Source organism: Thermobia domestica, chromosome 9 (genome assembly GCF_964235325.1).
Source record: "Thermobia domestica chromosome 9, izTheDome1.hap1.1, whole genome shotgun sequence".
Classification (NCBI taxonomy): Eukaryota; Metazoa; Arthropoda; class Insecta; order Zygentoma; family Lepismatidae; genus Thermobia; species Thermobia domestica.
Genome location: NC_137462.1, coordinates 14,233,214 through 14,255,156, shown reverse-complemented (window position 1 = coordinate 14,255,156; position 21,943 = coordinate 14,233,214). Strand labels below are relative to the sequence as shown.

The window sequence follows — 21,943 nt, the reverse complement described above, 5'->3', positions numbered from 1 at the left end:
CAAATACTTTCAGCCTATGTTCTTCCCTCAGAGCAAGTGACCATGTTTCGCAGCCATATAAAACCACAGACATGATTATCGTTTTGTATATTTTAAGCTTCAAATTCCTCGACAGAATTCGCGACGACAAGAGATTTTGAACCGAATAGTAACACGAATTCCCTGCTTTTAGTCTACATTTAATTTCTTCGTGAATATGATTTTCGTCTGTTAATATTGATCCTAGATATTTGAAACTATCCACTTTATCAACAGTATTATTTAATATTTTAACGCATCCATAATTTGCTGTATTCCGGTCCCGACGCACTTCCATGTATTTAATTTTATCTGCATTTACTTCTAAACCCATGTCCCTGCAAGCGTTTAATAAGATCTCTGCATTTCTTTCTATTATTCTCCTATCATCACCTATTAAATTTATGTCATCAGCATATGCCATAATCTGGTGAATACCGTTCAATTCTAGGCCCTGGTTGCTATCTTTGAGTTTCCTTATAGCGTATTCCAGAACGAAGTTAAATAATAATGGCGACAACGCATCTCCTTGTTTCAGGCCATTTTCGACGTGAAAGCTCGTGGACAAAAATTTTCCTACCCGGACTTTACTTTGGGATTCATTTAAACATATCTTAATTAATCTAATTAGCTTTCTCGGTATTCCAAGCTCTGTAAGGACGTTGTATAATCTTTCTCTCCTAACCGAGTCGTACGCCTTTCTAAAATCAATAAATAGTTGATGTACCGGGGTATTGTATTCCCACTTTTTTTTCGAGTATTTGGCGAATGGTAAATATTTGGTCGATGGTTGATCGATTCCGTCTAAATCCGCATTGATAATCTCCAATAATTTCATCTGCGTATGGGGTCAGTCTTGCTAATAGAATATTTGAAAGAATTTTATAGGATGTTGACAGAAGAGAGATGCCTCGATAATTATTACAGTCAGTTTTGTCGCCTTTCTTGTCAATTGGAACAATGATTGATTCTTTCCACTCTTGTGGCAATTCTTCCTTGTTCCAGATAAGGAGAATGAGTTTGTGTATCTTGTTCCACAATTTTTCGCCTCCAGCTAAAATTAACTCAGCCGGAATTTTATCTACACCCGGAGATTTGTATTTCTTTAATTTCTTTATAGCAGTTTCTACTTCTAATGGGTTGGGTTCTGGAATATACGGTTCTGTGGTCTGTATCTCCTTTTCTCCACGCACACTAGTTTTCGATTGCGTGTTAAGCAAATCGTCAAAGAAATCTTTCCATCTATTTAAGATGCTATCCGTGCCAGTGAGAACTGTACCGTCAGATTTCGTAATATATAAGCACGAGGTTGATAGCCTTTCTTAAATTCGTTGATTCCCTTATACATGTCCCGGATGTTTTTATTTTTACTATTATCTTCAAGTTCCTTAATTTTAGCTTTCAGACAATCGCGTTTCTTTGTTCTAAAAGTTTTGGAAGTTTCCCGCCTGATATCTGCGAAATTTTGTGTAGTTATTTCATTCGGATTTTGTAGCCAGCGTAATTTTGCCTGTTTTCTCTTCTCTGCTAGTTTTATGCATTCCTGGTCGAACCATGGTTTGTTCCTACGTATTTCCGCGTGTCCCAATTTTCTTTTGCTGAAATTTTAATGCTATCTCTAATTTCAATCCAGGCATCCTCAACACTAGTGCACTCCGAATCTTCTAAAGCCGAGAATCTATTCGAAACTTCAATCTGGTATTTCTCTCTTACCTGGCTCTCTTCTAATTTCTTTAAATTGAATCTCTCCGCTTTCGGACAATGAATATTACCTTTATTCAACGATAACCTCTCTCGTATTATCGCTGCTACCAGGTAGTGGTCGGTGTCGCAATCAGCCCCTCTAAACGACCGGACATCAATTATGCTAGATTGCCTTCTTCTATCTACTAAAACGTGATCAATTTGATTATGTGTTTTCCCGTCTGGTGATGTCCAAGTGTATTTATGAATGTCGCGATGTGGGAATTTTGTACTCTTCACGATTAGGTTTTTGGATGTTGCAAAATTTACGAGTCTAACACCGTTGTCATTACTTTATTTATGCAGACTTTCGTTCCCTATAATCGGTTTGAAAATATCCTCTCGTCCTACCTTCGCATTGAAATCCCCTAATAGAATTTTCATATGGTATCGCGGAAGTTGGTCAAATATCCGTTCCACTTCTTCGTAAAAACTGTCTTTTATATCGTCATCCTTATCTTCAGTTGGGGCATGTACATTTAAAACAATAATATCACACCACCGTCCCTTAAGAGTAATAAAAGAAAGTCTGTCAGTGACAAATTCAACCCGTTTAATTGCTGGTAATATACGTTTATGAACGAAAAACCCTGTTCCTAACTGGTGATTTTTGTTTCCTTCCCCGTAAAAGAACGTAAAATTTCCGGAATTCTCAGATTCATTTCCTTCCCACCTAACTTCCTGAACTCCTACTACGTCCATCTTGTATTTCTCTAACTCACTAGTTACGGATTTTACCGCGCCTGCCCTATAAAGACTCCTAATATTCCATGTTCCAAATCTCATGTCCATTTTCTTTTGCTGAGGTCGTGCCAAGTTATCAGTCCTTGTCCGAGGCTTATGTGAATATTTCTGAACAAGTGCTTTTTTTTAAAGGATGAGGGTGTTAACCTTACCCAAACCCCCAAGCTGGAGGACCACTCCTAGTCGGCTGTCCGCGACTGCTTATTCAGTATATTTGCAGCTAACCTCTATATCTAGAGGCCTTCTCCTCGATCCGCAACCTGAGGACGCGCCATGCCGTGGTGACAGGAACCCACGTTACACGGCATATCACATATCTTAATTAATCTAATTAGCTTTCTCGGTATCCCAAGTTCTGTAAGAACCTTGTATAATGTTTCTCTCCTAACCGAGTCGTACGCCTTTCTAAAATCAATAAATAGTTGATGTGTATTGTATTCCCACTTTTTTCGAGTATTTGGCGCTGGTAAATATTTGGTCGATAGTTGATCGATTTCGTCTAAATCCGCACTGATAATCTCCAATAATTTCATCTACGTAGGGGGTTAATCTTGCTAATAGAATATTTGAAAGGATTTTATAGGATGTTGATAGAAGAGAAATGTCTCGATAATTATTACAGTCAGATTTGTCGCCTTTCTTGTCAATTGGAACAATGATTGATTCTTTCCACTCTTGTGGCAATTCTTCCTTGTTCCAGATAAGGAGAATACGTTTGTGTATCTTGTTCCACAATTTTTCCCCTTTAGCTAAAATTAACTCAGCCGGAATTTCATCTACACCCGGAGAATTGTGTTTCTTTAATTTCTTTATAGCGATTTCTACTTCTATTCGGTTGGGTTCTGGAATATACGGTTCTGCGGTGTTATCTCCGTTTCTCCATGCACATTAGTTTTTGGGTGTGTGTTAAGCAAATCGTCAAAAAAAATCATTCCATCTATTGAAGATGCTATCCGTATCAATGAGAACTGTACCGTCAGATTTCTTTAATATATAAGCACGAGGTTGATAGCCTCTACTGCGCTGGCATGCCCAATTCTTCGGAACGGCTAGGAACCCATTTATTTGGACTAACAGCCACACTGTCACGAACCACCGTAATGTTTTGCTCTGAACGACCACTACGACGACGCCCAGAACTTTTAATGTTCACTGTTGAACCCGTTTCAATGGACTTTCTCATAACTACGTGAACTGTTGATTCATTCGGTGTCCCATTTCCATGGCTAGACACACTAATCTGATTTTCACGAAGCTTTGCACCCATTGTAAACAATGCAGACTGCAGTGCAGAAATGTTGCCAACTAATTAAACAAACAATGTTATATGCAATTTTGTGCTAAGAAATGAGTAAACAAACTAAAAGAGGAAAAACAATGAGATTAAAAATAAAATGACATGGGTTTGTGATAGGAGAATCAGGAACCATTTTCTCTCGTTTGCAGTGGCATACGCACTGCTCTCCTGAATCTTTGAACTACTATGTAAACGCAGACATGCACCAGGAGGAAGAAAAGCAGAACGTTGAATTTCTTCTACCAGTGTAAATTATAACTACAACTTACTATCCCCACTCCTAACGTTTCCTCTAGCTGAGAATCTACCTAAAATGTTAGGATTCAGAGCCTCTATTACATGATGACTTAGTGTTCCTACTAGCAGATCTATGGTTGGATGGGTGGATTAAAGTTTACCGTCCCCTTCAACAATAAGGTTCTATGAGATTTGGACCTACAGCCGAACGAGTGATCCGAACTACATGAATTTCCTCCGGAAATCGAACGCGGGTCTCCCGCCCGACGACGAATACGCGGATCATATAGCCATAAAGGAGTTAATTATCAGATCTAGAAATGTGCAGTTGTACTCACGACTTTTATTCAAAATTGAGCTCTTGGGGGGCTGCGGTGGCTCAATGGTAGAGCGTTCACCTCTGGCACATGGCGTTCTTGGTTCGATCCCAGCTCGCGCCAAGTGAACCTTGCAGAGGACAAACACCGTGTGCGTGAGTTTCCTTTGGGTCCTTCAGTTTCTTCCCACTTTCTTCATTCCACCATTTTGTTCATGTTTTCATCATCGCCGTCTCCTTTAGCCTAGCCTGCATAATCGTGGGACATAAACCTCAAAAGATTTTATTTCATTTCATTTCAAAATTGAGTTCCTTGTACGTTTCCATTACAGGCGAGCGAGTGTTTGGAACAAGCAATTGTTCATTCTGCAGGAACTTGAAAACTACTGAGTTTACTTATTTATTGAATAGAGAATTTATTATTTTATTTCCTTTGTTATATGCAATAAAATTTCTATAAAATATATTTTGAATCCTCGTGACTTATCCTTTCATTTGATATCTAACAGAAAAGTTACGCCATAAACTAATATCAGTCATGAGAGTATGAAGACTCTATCGACATCTTACTCAACAAATTCCAAGAAACTTTTTAGATTCTACATAGGAATAAAGACACATTATTTAACATGCACATAGTACCTCCTCTTTCACTGCAGCCAGAAAAAAATAAAACTCAAAAGTTATGAACATTCCTATCCAATATTATAAAAATTCTTAAATATTGAAGATTCCTTTGTACATTATTTCATTTCTGGCACCGAATATTCGGTTTTTGCATCTTTTAAAAATGGTCATTTATTCTGATCGCATTTTAAAAAGGCGACATACAAATTATAACTGAAAAAATTAGCCTCTTATTACTTCGTAATGAATCACTAAAACAGGTTTTATTCTCTTTAACATCTCTCTATCCCCCTCACACTCTCTCCCTCTTTCTTTTTTTTTTTAATTGACTACTTCCTCATCTCTAATGAAAGGTGAAACAAAGATCTAAAATACTATAAAGAAATTATTATCTTCAATAAGAACAGTGAGTTCACTTGATTTCTCTTTTTCATTTTCTTAGCCCATTTTCATGAAATGACAACTGAAGACTACAGGGGAAAAGGGAGGTAAGTCAGTTGTTTATGATTTTACACAATTGACTTTTTTCCACTGACTTACCTACTTCTTCCCCTGTAGGCGAAGTCTTTAGCTTTAAATTTCTTAGTGACTAATTTCCTGTTTACCGTGAGATTTAGTCCATGCAAACTACACCGTTCAGGCTACATTATTCTGCTGTTAACTCATTTTCGACCATATCTTGACTTACCTCCTTTTCCCCCTGTAGTCTTCAACTGTTTGACAACCATTCTTTGTGAAAAACTGAAAAATAACTATGAGTTACCAACATTGAAAATGAGACTAATAACAGTTTATTCTTCCATGAGCAAATAGTACACAACAAATGCAGTGTATTATGGTAATTAATGTATTGTTAAGGTACAGTAAGAACATATAGGATCCGACTCAATGTATGTATCTATATGGGATCGAAATCTTTAACCAAAATCCAATTTATAAGAGAAAACTGTTACAACAAATAACAAAACATGCGAAGTGCGCGCCACAGTTTAAAGATGTCGCCCAAGGAAGCCAGCAGATTACCTGCTGCTCCGAGTTATTCTGTTAAACATAAACAAGGCAAACCCGTAAGCAGTGTTGCCACACTTGGTACAATTGTACCAAATTCAGCCCTTTTTGTCATTCATCGGCCCGTTCGTACCACGCAGGCATTTTCAGCCCCTTTTGTGAAAAAGTTGGTACAATTCTACCCAATTTAGCACCATTTAACAAATACTTGACACTTTTCAAAAGTGTCAGTAAGACTTTTCCTACATCTCACGTTACTCATATTGTGTGTTGGACTCTTAAAAAATGCTGTTGAACATTCATTTCTGTGACGTTATATTGCATAACGCTACGAACTTTGTGTAGAAAATTCGTAATTCGAACTATATCGGAAAACAAATGACGCTAGATGAGCGCATCCGCGCCGCGCATAAAGGAGACTAGAAAGAAGCAGTGTGGTAGAAATTTTAGTCGTCCTATTTGGATGATTTTAAAAATTAATTAAAAAAACACTTTCTTGATTTAAACTCTTGGAAAAGGGGGGGGGATGTTAAAGAACTTCACCTTTGTCACTTTCATGTTTCATGTATTAGGCCTACACTCAAGGGTAAAAATGGATCTGAAAAAGTAGGGGTATGCATGACGTCAGGCCGTCCCCTTGCCTATCTTTGCCCATTGTAATTTTTTAGAAGTGGGGGACACCACAGATATTTTCTGAAAGTGTCCCCCCGCATTCCCCGACACTTTTACCCCCAACGGTATAAAATAACGAATTCAGCCCTTTTTGTTTCAATTTGGTACTATTTTTCAGCCCACTCCAGAGCTAGGACTGTGGCAACACTGCCCATAAGTGCAGAAGAAAATCAAATAGTTTATCAAACGATATCAACGTTGTTTAATTCACTTGAAGAAAATTAAGACCTTAAGTACCTAATTTTCATGTTCTCATAGAATAGTATATATACATTATTTATTTACTTACTTTATAGTACTGAAGTTACTATTTGTATGTTCGCATGCTATACAATGTAAGAAAGTACATCAATAAATTGAACTTAAGGGGGAAAAGTACCATCTGTTTTTCATGGATAATGATTTAGGTAATAGATGAAAAAGAAATAATCTGCCATAATGATAAATATGCTTGCTGTTACATACCAGCGCCATCTCTTTATTGTTCACTTGATAAGTTGACATAACTCATTGTAATTTCATCTATAATTACAGTTTGGTGGAAAATAACAATGTTCAGTTGCTCTTAAAGGAGGGGGGGATTATATAGTATTGGGTATTTTGCTCTATATCACGGCAATGGTGTGAAAGTAAGACGAGTAATGCACATCGTAGTAGAAGAAATACACGCACGTGCTGCAGCAGAAATATTGCGAGAAACAGACGAAACAATTTTCTCTTCACCAATCAGCAATCCAATGTCGTGCGCGCAATGATACAACATCAAGTTACGCGGTTTGCTTTTGGAGGGTGCACAGGACTGTGAAAAACGCTTTAGAGAAATGCGAGAAATTTAGACTAAGGTGACAATCGGAATATTTGTGGGTAGAGCAACAATACAGAACAATCTCGGCAACAGAGAAACAACAATTTGCCAGACGATCCAAAACCAACGCGCTTTTTGAATAATCTTTTATTTTAAAGCATTAAAAGAACAAACATTATCTTTAAAGTTGTAGAAATGAACTTATTTCATGCTTCATTTAAAACTTCGCACGTATGAAGAGTTTGTAACGCCTTCCTTCCGTTAGCTTTCTAAGACGACTTGTCACTATATTTGAAATTCTGTAAAATGTGCCAACTTCCCTAAGATTTGAAGAAGATAAATTTTGTAGGCCTTATGTTGCTACTTCATTCTTTGACATTAGCCTATTGGATTAAATAAAGTTCTATCATTTCAGAATAATATTTTCACCAAAATAACTGCTGCGGATGTTCACTTTTATTGCAGGTTATAGTAAGAGTATTAATCTTTCTACTAAAATATGTTTATTTGTAAATAGTTGTCACTATAATAGTTTTACAAGACACCATACCACGAACAGTGAGTCGGAGCACCATTGCACATCATAAATTGGCAAGCTAGCAGTATTATTTTTCAACTAGCTGAAATACACATTCTTTACATGGGTCAGATGAAATATCTATGTAAAGAAACTGAACAACGAAAGGAAATACAAAACGGTCATTTTCTACTATTTTTACATATCTCGGTAAACCCCCTCCCCCCTAGCAGGTGACCCCGACCTGCATACAATGTTAGCTGAATTTTAGAGTCATTACTAATGGAAGTGTTACCATTTATCTCAGCGACCGCGAAAACTATGAATTCGACACTAATGTTGATCATTTTCTACTACTTTTACATGTCCCGGTAAACGCCCCCCCCCCCTGAGACCCATGTGATTCGATTGTTAAAAAAAAAACGCTTCGTCTTTGTCTGGGGCCTAGAATAAGGTACCCGTGACCAAAATTTGGTAACTCTCGATCCACTCGTTTGGTCCCCAGGCCGCATAAAGACTGATACACAAGCAAACTCTTTATTTTATTTATATTAGATTAGATTAGATTAGACGGAATGGTTCAGTTTATTGATCTTGCAAAATGTTCATTTTTTTTTTCATTCAGATAGCAGTTAATAAATGAATTTTGGATTATTATATAGTGGGAAAAAAAGGAGTTAGAACGAAATACTCTTTCTTCTTTTTGTAGGCCGTGGTGGCCTATAGTACAATGTTCACCTCTGGTACATGGGGTTCTTGGTCTGATCCCAGCTCGCACCAAGTTAGCTTTGTGGTGGACAAACACCGTGAGCGTGGGTTTTCTTGGGGCTTTCTGTTTCCTCCCACTTTCTTCGTTCCACCATTTCATTCATTTCTCATCATCACCGTCTTCGTTAGTCTAGCCTGCATAATTATGGAACATAAAACTTGAAGATTTCATTTTTTTCTTTCTTCTTTTACATAAACTATAGTTCCTCCAAGACTTTGGCTCGACTGCACACTAGCGACATCTCTTGGGGTCAGGCAGGACAGCTAGTGACAACTTAAGGAATTGGCATGAATGAGAGGCTAAGGGATCATGCTGTTACGTATAATGAGCATTAACGATTATAAATTCCTGCATGTTCTGGAGGAAAATATCGACGTTCAGCTGTTACTTCCGTACTGTTCATCTGAGTATCACGGTTCATACCATACATGACCATTTTGCACTGGGCTTGCTAGCGCTAGCGCTAACTTGTCTCGACTGGACTCACGCTCACTTATTTCATTGAGGCTTTGGACTCAGTCGCGCTCGCGCTCAATCATTGAGCCCAAGCCCGATTGAGCGCCATTGCTGAGCTCGCGAGCGTCGGACTCGCGACTTTGGACAGCTACACTGAGAAAGAAAATTTATGTGGCCTACGTAAAATCGTATGTTACATTTGTAAATACTGTAGTTTTGGACTTAACGTACAGCAAACGTATAACTGAAAGCGCATGTTTTATAATACTTTCTGTATAAGTGTTCCATCTGTATGTACTTTCCGTATAAAATAATATAGACGGCCAGGATCTCACATACAAATGAATGTATATAACATATAGCTGACGAAGGTTACATATATGTATGTAGAGGAAGATCGGGTATTATAGAATACCATTTTTGTTTCGTTTATAACTCAGTTAATAATTGCACATTGAAACAAAAAGGAAAGCAAGTATATGCCTTACATATTTGGCTTTATTTATGGGTATCTTGATAAAGAAGTTTCGTTACAGGGTTGGGCAAAATTTATAATTTGTAAAGAAACCACTTTGGAGGGTAATATGAAATAGTCGGGTAATATGGAATACAAATGCTATATAGAAAAGAAATGAGTTTTCTGTTGAACATACAATGAATACAGTGACAATATATGAAAATTCTGAATGCCAAGCCATAACTGAATGTGATTACTTTCAAAAGTCATAAATATAATACTCTGCTTCTGGATCGGCACAGTCATTGTGTGCTCACATTAAACATGATGAACGCTGGACCCAAGCTCACCCCTTGTATCATCAGAAAATTTACTGTAATAAAAAATACACTTAGCATTGTTGTCATTATAAATGTATGTTTAATTGCCCAATACCGATAGATATTTTTGTAATCGGAATACTATACGGAATATGGAACACCAAGCTTTTCTTGTGGGTATTCCATATTGCCCTCCATGCTTTCTTGGAAACGAAAAGCTCTTAAATGCATCCGAAGGCGTATAGAATAATGGCGCTTATCAAACTATCGCTTTGTATATCTAAAGTCATAGTAAACAAAAAATTGTTGTTCTATTATATTTCAATAAAAAAATACAGGTTGTAAAACACCTGTAAAAGTTTTCACGAATAAGAAATTAGATTTTCATAACTAGCAACACAACGAATGTCACAATCACAAGGAGATTGACTGTAGAGCATTATGGGAACGCGAGGTAGTCGTTTCTTTGCTCTCCGCTTGGAAGCAACACATCACAGGCGAGATAATGAGGTATTCCATATTATCCGACTATTCCATAATACCCGAACTTCCTCTAATATAAGGAAGACTGTTAGATATCAGACGTCTTGCAAAGACATGATATAACATCTAAGGGCAGTGTCTATGTAGCATACGGATAACGAATGCTCAATACTGATTTTTGTAGTAAGCAAGAGGATTCCGTATATTTGTATAATATACCGCTGTCCGGAGAACGGGCTTTTTTCAGTAAATGGTTCGCACTCCTCTTTAGATTGATACAAGCTTTCAACTGGTGTCATGTGCATATGTGCATGATATACAAGGCAAGAGAAATTTGTGGTAAAGTGAAAATAAAATTCTACAAAACAAATCCCTCTGTTAAATTTTTATCCCCATAAAGCAATCCCTCAATAGGTAACCAAATATGTGCAATGAAAACTTCTGTTTTATATGAAATGCATATGCTTGAGTCCCGTTGCACTATCTAGAATAGTTGCGAACAAGAAAGAATATTTATTCAATCCTGTTTGAGATTACCAAATACCATATACCTAGGTATAAATAAAAAGAAAGTAACACATAAAAGAAACATTTCCAATCTTAGTTTTCATCATTCGAGTAATACGGCTCATATGTCAATGTTTTGTGAATGAAACAAACTTTCAAATGGTACCATGTACATGTGTGCATAATATACGAATGAAAGGGAATTTGAGATAAAAAGGTAAATGTTTCTCCAAAATACCTTATTTTAAAAAAAACCGCGTCCTCTGGAGTGGCTTCGGCTACAGAAACATAAAATCTGCTGTGAAAAATACTATTTGGTATAGGTAATGCGAATTAAATTGCAATATCTAGAATAGTTAAGAGAAAGAAATATTTTACAATGTTATATGACAATACGAAATTTCATAGACATATAACAATACATAAAACGTAAATGTACAAGAAAAATAACTATTCTTACTAGTAGCCTATACCATGCAATACATTCAAACTATACCAGATCCAAAATTGTTCCCTGAAAAAAAAATCACTTTCAAGCCATCATTTAGGTTTTAGGAGATAACAACTGATAACATAAATGTCTGGAAACGAAAGAGTTTGAAAGAGTTAGTAATATATAAACATTTCCATCTAGATATGTATGCAACCCGTAACTCTTAAATGCTTTGATTAACATTACTCAGAGACTGGCTATACTTTTGCATTATAAATAAAATGAAAATATTGCAAAAGGTCTTCAGACAATAGAAGCCGTAGAAAATACCCACTTTTGAATATCCTGTAAAAAAAAATAAACCTTCCATGCTCTTGGTTATTTAATTCTGAAACAAAACATACTCGTATTTATTAAATATTTTGTTATTTGTCTACATTTCAATGATAATGGTGCCGAACTTCGGTTACAACATGAGAGTCTAACAAAAAAAAATATGTGTATTATACACATTAAATTATTATATTATAGGTCTATGTAGTACATTTTATGTTTAATATTTTTATTATATTGTGAGTATAAAAAATTAAAAGGGTTTGATTTGAAAATTTTCCTAAAAATAATCGACATTCATTTTTATTAAAGTTTTATGAATTTTTTATGTGCTAATTAGCTATTTGTTTACTCTCGACGATAGATTGAGAGTCTTAATGCTAGAATCTTAAGACGAACGCATATTAATAGCACAGAGAAAATAAAAAGATAGAGGACTAACGTAAACAGACAAACGTCTACGCGAGTAACCAAGGCATAGCAGTAATCGAGCACTAGATGGCTCTGGCAGTCTTTTGAAATGTTTCATTATTTCAGGAATTTCGGTTCTGCGGAGCTTGACTTTTGTTTAATTGTTTTCCTTATGAGGAAATGAAGTAGCAAGCTCTGCGACCGAACGCTGAAATATAAAAAATTCTGTAATATTTACTCACGTAAATGAGACTGCCAGAGCCATCTGGTGCTCGATTACTGCGATCTCTTGTTAAATCGCGTAAACGTTAGGCTGTTTGTCTGTCTTGTTATTTACGCTGTGTTAATAGGCATATAAGATTAAATAAAATGGCAATATATTATTAGTATTATTATTATTGTTATTATTATTATTATTATTATTATTATTATTATTATTATTATTATTATTATTATTATTATTATTATTATTATTATTATTATTATTATTATTATTATTATTATTAACATGCTGATGTTAGTTTTTCTACTCTGCAGGTTCTGATTTAAATCGTCCCCTGGTATTTTAGCATATTTTATGACTTTTGGAACAAAAATTATTATAGTCCAAATAATAGAAAACTTTTTCTTGATTTAGTGAAACCTATGTAAAAGTAGATTTGTATGAATTATACACAAATTAAGCAATAAAGTAAAATATCTATTAAAATATATATGTATGTGTGTGGTTTCTTTAATTCAAACTTATAAGCGTCAGTGTGAACGATTGGACAACTACAGAACTAAGAAAAACATCATTAGTACGGACTAATTGCGCATGATAAACGGACCGGACTAATAAAAGTATGAATTAGCTGAAATAACCTAATGCAATAGCAGAGGTAACCAAGAAAGTTATGTCGCTTTTTCACCCACCAACTTCGAACATCGATATGTAACCGAAGAAGTAGGTGGAAAATCAACCATAGTCCCCATCAGCATCGACGACCTTCTGCCAACGTTCTGGACGGCCATGGATTCAACTGCGGTAGAATTTGATAGGCCGTAAAGCGAAAAAAATATAAAGTGCATTTTACACCTCTACTAGGGATTTGAATTGGCGTCCTTTAAGGTGTGTAAGGGAGGAATTTGAAGCTTAAAATATATAATACGATAATCATGCCTGTTGTTCTGTATGGTTGCGAAACATGGTCGCTTACTCTGAGGGAAGAACATAGACTGAAAGTATTTGAGAACAGGATCCTGAGAAGAATATTCGGACCCAAGAGGAACGAGAATGGGGAATGGCGGAAGCTTCATAACGAGGAACTACATAGTTTATACGGTTTACCCAACATTGTTAGGGTCGTCAAGTCTAGGAGGCTTAGGTGGTCAGGTCATGTAGCTAGAATGGAAGAAAGTAGAAACGCTTTCAAAGTCTTGACTGGTAGACCCATAGGAAAACGACCATTAGGAAGACCTAGGCGCAGATGGGAGGATAATATTAAGATGGATCTCGCAGAGATAGGAATACAAAGTAAAAACTGGATGCAATTAGCTAAGGATAGAAGTCAGTGGAGAGCTTTTGTGAACGCGGCACTGAACCTCCGGGTTCCATAGGCCATAGAGTTAGTTAGTTAGTTAGTTAGTTAAGGTGATTGTCCAAGGGATGGAATATGTGAAAATCGGACTGTGTAATTTATCGAGAGTTGGTGGATGTAATAGTCTTTCCCGTGCAAGACGTAGAATGGTGTCCCGGGTCATCCTAGCCACGTGGAGTTTAGCGTTGTTCTGTAACAGGAGGACCCCTTTGCGATTCACAAGTGCTGGCTTTAGAGTTTTCAGTTTTTTTCTTGAACACGGCTCAACTACTGACAGTACACAGTTCAATTAATGCTCTGACCAACTAAACCCTGTTCGACCTAAGCTCTAAACTGCGGTAAACAAAGCCACGTGAAAGTAAATCTCGTTGATTTGCTGTTGGCCTACCGACGCTTGTACTCCTCCGCAAAAGAGTTCATGTGATTTGATTATTACTTTTACTATGAAGCTCCATATAAACTGCTACATTATTATAACTAGTACATGACTAAAATATAATAGGATTAACTAATAATGCTGCAATCGAGTATGGCTAATGAAACAATAGAAATAAACATTAAGCATGCGCAGTAATTATGGCGCCAATTCAACTGTGGACGGACGCGTGTTCTGCTTTCAAGCCTGAAAGACGGCTGGCATGAATCCCGGTTCCGCGAGTGTTGTTGTGAAACACCAACAAGGCAAACCTTTACTCACTAAGCAACAATTGTTTACCAGTAAAATTCAATTTTTTTTAATCTTTCGAGTTTTTTTTCTTTTTTTCTGCTGCTGCTGCAAGTATCTGGACAACACGAGATAGTATTGTCAAAATGCATGTGTATAATTTGCTCCTCCCCGTCGGGAGTGGAAGTGATACATCACTAGCCAATCGTATTTGTGACAAGCGGAAGAATACAAATATTTTGTTTACCGGAGTTTAGAGCTTACGCTGAACTGGGAATAATGGCAGTTCCCGATGTACGATACTGCGAGCAGTCCACCAAACACACTGGAGGACCTTCTTCTGGTGCAGTGCTGGTTTCTGATGTTTTGGAATTGGTTCATGGAATGGTAACAAACGATGTTGCCGCCATGGAGCTTCGTACAGGACCCTTGTGTAATAACATGCCAATACCCTGTCCAGAAATCCCTTCTTCCTCAGACGAGATAGCAAAGAAACACAGGTGTCTGCTCGCGTTTCCTTCCGGCCCAGAGTCAAATCATATGGGATTCGTCGACCCAACTTGTAGTGCTTCTCAAGTAGATGGTGTTGCCGAATGGTTTCTCTACTAACACTGAATTGTAGTCCCAGTTTCTCACATCTCTGGCCACTGTTCGCCTCAATTGCTGCTTGGAGATCTTCCTTTTTGTACAATCCGCGGCAAAAAACCTGCAACATGAGCATATAAGTTTATTGTGAAATGACGAAGTCTCTTGCTCCAAAATAAGTGTGCACGGGAGGAGGCCGAGGTTTATCCTGGCGTGATTCGTTCCACTTAGACGTTATGTTCATTCCCTGTGCTGTTAGGCGTAGTTTTACAATAAACTTACATCCTCATGTTGCAGGTTTTTTCCCGCGGATTGTACATGTGTTGGTATTCCGACACGTGCTGTGTCTTCGAGTATTTCGTAACCGTCCTTACACTTGTTAAACCACCGCTACAGTGTCCGCGTGGTCACGACACACTCACCAAAGGCCTAGCATATCTTCCACCCGGCTACTGCGGCGTTTGACCCGTCTGAACTCGTACAGCATACACGCCCTTATGACACTCTGTAAAGGTCCCAAGTTCACTCTGTTCTTACTCAAGTTGACAGTGTAACTAAACTGCCACAGCCAGGTAATACATTGGATATATTCACAGCAAAAACTTATCTTCGCCTGATCTCCATTCGCATTCAACTCATGGTGTGAGGGCCAATTGAGCACAGACCACCAGAAAAAGGGACAGAACTTTCTTGGTTACCTTTATAGAAACAAAACATGTTTTCTACGAGGCTATTCAAGGTCATAAGCCTAAATGCATTAAAACCTAAAGTAATAAAATACACATATTTTGTGATTTGTATTATGATGGTAACCCCGACTTCCTTAGCTTTAATACAGTCGAAACTCTTGCTGTGGAACTTGGATAGAAGTACACGTCTCTGGAACCGTTTGGGATGTAGTTTCCCCATTGGCTAGCAAATACAGTATAATATTCTTAATCCTCTGTTTACCAAGCGGGATGTGCGTATATATCACTACTATTTATTTTGTTACCTATGTAGTAACGTTTATTCATAGATGGTACTCCTTGACTGCTATTATTTATATGTATGAAACATATCTACAACTAAGTAACACTTTATTGTAAGTCATCTTGGCCTCGCATAATGTAGTTAGTAACGTTCTCATATCTGGGTTCGATTTGTTAGTCATCAGTATCACGATTGTCTTAAGGAGTCGTTCCTATTTCATATATTTCATTCCAGAGTAAGAATAATTTTCTCTTGACCTTGTCTCCTATTTTCTTAATGAATTAATTTGGTATATTATCTAATTCATTTAGTATTTGCATTCCTAATTTCGGGTATAACTTTTCAAACTCAGCTCGAAGAATACTAAACTCTTTATCATTCTGACGTATTTCGTTACATACTTCATTATCTAAGCCACATGGTCTATCTCTCCTCTCATATCAGTCCCAAAATTATTCTTTCCATCTTCCTAAGACTTAATTTCTCTCGCTGACTACTTTCCTATAATTCTTTTCTACTGCCATTGTAATATTCCATTGTTTCCTCCGAAGTTACATACATTTCACCATTTTTTACATTTCTTCATATTTTCCAACTCTTTCTAATTTTTCTATCTCCTCGCATTTTGTTTTGTAAAACCATTCCCTCATTCTGTCTGGTTTCCTTCGTAACTCATGGTTTACCTTCCTGCACATCTTTCTACCCTCTTCTCTATCAATTTGTTTCCACGCCTTCCTTTTCCTCATTTTCTGCAACATCTTCACAGTAACTCAAGGGTTCTTAACCATTTGGTATTCGCGGTAACCTACTACTCCTTCTGCAGTCTGTGATATGCAAAATTTAATTTTTCCCCCACCGTCAGTTACTACCTGACCTATCCCTTCCCGGTTTTTAGTATTTTCTTTCGAACTTTTCAACTAAAAGATTTCTTACTTCATCGTTTTTCAATTTTTTAGTATTCAACGTCTAGTTGTCTACTTTTCTTCTGCCTACATTTTTCAGTTGAATATCTACTTCGGCCAGCATAAGATTATGATCAGAGAAACAATCAGCCCCGGGAAGGGTCTTTGGGTTTTTCAATTCATTCTGATACCTAATCTGAATCATAACATAATTTTTCTGATATCTTCGGCCGTCTATATGGATTTCCATTGTATATTTTCTCGTCCATGTGTTGATTGAATCACGAGTTCCCAATTACTAGTAAATTCTGTCTACAGAAACTGAGCAATCTCTCTCCTCTTTCATTTATTTTCCCTAAACTACATTTGATACGACACTATCTTCCTGTTTTCTCCCACAACTGCATTGAAATCTCCCATTACAATTACACATGCAACGCTCTTCTTCCTGTTTATAATTTCTTCTATTTTCTCATAATTTTCCTCTATTTCTTCAGTTGTAAGGGAAGTCGTCGGTGCGTATATCTGTATTAATATTATATTCTCATTTTTTCTTTCAAGTCTTAAGATCATAAGTCTATCATAAACAAATTCTACTTTCACTACCTTGTCTTTCAAACACTTACGAATAATTATAATTGTTTCTAGGCCACTACAACCTCCATTTTCATTACCTCACATTTTATATCCTAAGCTGTTCAACTTCCCATCTAACTTCACAAACTACTACCAAATCTATTTTATTTGTTCATTCCTTCTTTAAGATTTTTCAGCTTCCTTTGCTGTAATATGGTAGTACTTTTCATGTCCTTATCTTAAACCTTTTGTTCTTGTTTTCTTTCTTCCTCTATCTATCTTCCATTACATTGTTACTTTCTCATGCAAGACTCCTTCCCAAAACATTCTTCTCCCGCAGATCCGAATATGGTTATACTTGACCTCTGGAACTATATTTTGACCTGCGAAAGACCATTGTACGTACGTTCTTTTTCTGTTTTCAGCAAACTGGGAAAATGTAGAATAGTGGTCTCCGTTGCCTTTCGCCATGCAGTATCCCAGCCGTTATAATCATTCTGGCCACGGCTGGAACTAATGTCCAAGTTGCTGTATCAATTACTATGATTTCCGCCAACTTGGCTATTGGAGAACTGCTGTTCACTGCCACTTTTCGTCTTGCAACTTTATTTAGGCCAATTCGGTACTGGTGGCTCTTCTGGTAGTTAACTACCTACGACAAGCTCTTAATATCACTGTAGTACGCAATCTTTTCCACCATACGTATAAAATGTCTTCGTGAAGGTGGTGTTTATCTGGAAGGTGGATAGTGAACCTTTATTAATTGTGGTAGTGTCATGCATACTGGATCTTATGTAAAAATACGCATATCTATCTATTAAATGCTACAATAGCAATTAAAAGCACCCGAGCTCCAACCTATAATTTTGGCTTTCAAATCTTTCATTTACGGTTATGTGTGATTTCACGTTTAACAGAGACAAACATTTTAAGTACGAGTACTTTAAACAAATCAGTTAACTAGATCTTTTTCATAAAGTTTATGATGTAAAATTATTGTTCAAAGCCTTTGTATTTTAATAAGCCTTCTCTAAAATCAATGCATGTGAATTGAGCTTCCATCTTCCGAGTTCTTTTAAACTATATGTTTTTGAGTTTTACGCTAATGATCTAAACTATATGTTGTGTACGTTTATATGTTTGTGGTCAATCCTTTCGACAACGAGATCTCGGAAACCACAGGCTCTAGAAAGATGACGTTTTCACTGATCGATTCGAAATTTTGAGTAGATTGTCCAGTTCTAACTGAATATTTAAGAAACATGGCCATTATTTCTTTATTACATTTTTATGGTACACTGGAAACGTTGAATTTTTTTAAAAAAATAACTAAAGCGCCATATCCTACGCTTTATACATTCCAACACCACAATGTTGTATATGGGGGTTGCATATGCATCAGGCGTTTGATTCATGGCCAAATACTGTAATAATGAAAAAGGAACGATAACCACTTCTCCAGCCTAAGCAGTAAGGTGAATATTTTTGCAGTGTTTAACCCAATGAACACTGTATATAACTGCCATTATAATTAACTGTGTATGTAATGTATTTGATTATTGCATACTGCATGCAAGAAGAAAGAAAACATTGGTCATGCACGAATTAGAAACTCCAACCGGAAGTAGGCTCAAATCTTGCAAACGGTGCGAGTTATTGAGAAAAAAATAATCGGTAAAATCTCCCCTTTATGATACGACTTGCCGATTTTTTTTTCAAGACTTCATTCACTTGTGTCTGTAAACGGACATGTACAGATGTGAGAAATGAGAAGGATATTTATGCTCATATGCGAATGATGCGCTGTATAGAGAGCGCAGGTTCAGCTAGTCTATTGTAAAAAGAATGGAGGACTATCTTCGTTAACACGAATTGGCAGATCTCTTTATGGAAAGACATAATTAAATAGCCCTGAAGCGATGTGTCTGTAAACTCGACACAGGTTGCCGCCTCAGGTTTTTTTCAGCTACTTGATGTTTACCTTCGAGATGCAGAATCTGTCTTATTGAGATGAGAACACAGTCGACCGATTATTGTGTTATAAATCAGTTTGAGAAGAACATATGTGCTTCTGAAGGAGTAAAAATACATGTAACGGACACTTTAATTAGGTTATATAGCCTGTTGTGTCTAGAAATAAATAAATAAATAAATAAATAAATAAATAAATAAATAAATAAACGTTCTGTTTGTAAAATACACACTGCAAGCCAGGAGATAAACACTCACAATTAAGACGTGCACCCATAAAGAATGTATCACAGGAATAGTTTTTTCGCCGTCAAATATTTTGACAATGATTTCGCCAGCAATTTCGGACAAATCGGTCCTTCTAACTCTGGTTTTGTGGACCAAGTAGGTAATATTTATTAAGACATGCATGTTCAATAAGCAATTTTTTTTCGACCTTTTGAAGCTTAGTATGCTCGTCTTCTATTAGGATAGATGACAAAAGGATATGTAAAGTTAAAACTGCCATTCTCCGAAGTTGTCCAAGATCATCATTGGTTGGAGAATTTTGTATATCTATTAAAATTTCCATAAACAACCGTTTTCGTAGTTTCATTTATGTTCGGAAAGACATTGGTTTGAGCCTAGCCCTCAGTCACTCTTTACAGGGCAATCTTCTCCGGCTGCATCCACGAAATAATGTTATCAATATTACATACCGGGAACGCCATGATACAAAAGTGGAGACACCCTCAAAGTTTAGTTACATGTGTCACAATTACTCAACATACACTGAGAAAAATCCTTTATCCAGACAGTGGTATATTGTATAGATATATGGTATCCTTATGTTTACTATTGGGGCCGCGGTGGCTCAGTGGTAGAGCGTTCACCTCTGGTGCTTGGGGTCCCGGGTTCGATCCGAGCCCCCGCCAAGTGAATTTTGTGGTGGACAAACACCGTGTGCGTGGGTTTTCTCGGGGTTCTCCCGTTTCCTCCCACCTTCTTCATTCCACCATTTCATTCATTACTCATAATCACCGTCTCCTTTAGCCTAACCGGCATAACCGTGGGACGTAAAATTCAAAGATTTCATTTATTTTACATATAAAATATAGTTGCCTTACGTTAAGTCCAAAAACTATAAGATTTACACATGTAAGCAACGTTTTTACGTACCGTACACCACATACGTTTTGTTTCTGAGTGTACTCATTCAAGGGATTGGGGGGATATTCCACCCCACGCAATTTCAATATCTAAGGGAGGAACGATTGTGCAACATAGAATTTTGCTTCAAAGTGGATTTTACTGAATGCTTACGAGAAAGGCATGACAGCAATAACTTTGTATCACATATTTATTTAATTAATAAGATATTTGTTTTTACAAAAAAAAATATTTGACATTGTTCGTATTATTATTTTTTTAAGTTTCGTTTTTGCCCCACTAACGTAAATGCGCGATTCGAGTGAATGACGGTACGAGAACAGTTTATGGAAACTTTTAATATTTGTCCGGTTTATAAAAATATCACAATTCACTTCACTCGAAGTAAGTTGTATATTCTGGAATTAGTGATTCATAATTCACTTTAAAATATTCTTAGGTAACGAAAATCGAACTATCAATTAACACACACTTTCTATCATGTCAACTATAATTTTCTGTTCCAATCATAATTGTTCTCGAAGAATTTCGTAATTTATTGAGAGGAAAATTTCCCGAATATTTTTCCAATATACAGTATTTGTTATTAATTTCTCAAGAAACCCAACCTTTCATCCAACCATTTATCAGAATATTATTTTTTCCATTCGCACACATACATACCCACCATTCTTAGATTTTGTTTTTCGTCTGGACATGCCACATGGTGCCACCAGCCGAGGTTGTAAATTATAATCTGCTATTATCGTCTGCTATGGACCAGATTTGGAGACAAGTAAAAGAATCACCAAAATATTCGTAAATTTTACTGTTTTGATAAGGGTTGGAAAACTAGAAAACTACAACCACTATAGTACAGGGTGTTTGAAAAAGAACTCCCTAGTTGTAAGTATAAATTTAATTGGGAAAGAAATGAAAACTTGCATTAATGAGTACATATCATGAAAGAGAATTCAAGTTTTGTTTAATGTCGATAGACTTCAACGTGGGATCCATTTGTGGCCCTGCACACGTCGAGACAACATTCCACTTGAAAGACTTCTTTCCTTGAAAGACTTTAGGCAATAGTTTTTGCTGTAGGTGGTTCACCACCATACTGACGTCTAAAAAACAGTACTGGTGCCGTCTCAAGGTCAAGCACACCTGCCAACTGCAGTGGAGCCAAACTTGGAGAGTTGATGAATCAAACACCACAAACTACAATAGTGTATGTCACTTTGTACAGATTCTATGATACATTAAAACAAGGGAGTTCTTCTTCAAACACACTGTATACTGACCAGCCAAAACATTGTCACTAGCTAGTTTTCGAAAGAAGTAGTTGAGTTGTGAGACACATGGGCCACAGTGGAAGCGCTCGCCGAATTGTGGCAGAGGCTTCTCTTGATCAG

General features: G+C 36.8%; 1 protein-coding gene across 1 annotated transcript in view; it reads left to right on the top strand.

Annotated features, from left to right (window-relative positions):
* LOC145694430 (uncharacterized) overlaps positions 1–12,842 on the top strand; it is a 28,917-nt gene extending 16,075 nt beyond the window's left edge. Inside the window, exon 4 of the mRNA XM_081770639.1 lies at positions 12,691–12,842. Within this exon, the coding sequence (XP_081626765.1) occupies positions 12,691–12,722 (32 nt within the window). The 3' untranslated portion in view covers positions 12,723–12,842. The remainder of the gene's footprint in view (positions 1–12,690) is intronic.
* Positions 12,843–21,943: the final 9,101 nt, after the last annotated feature.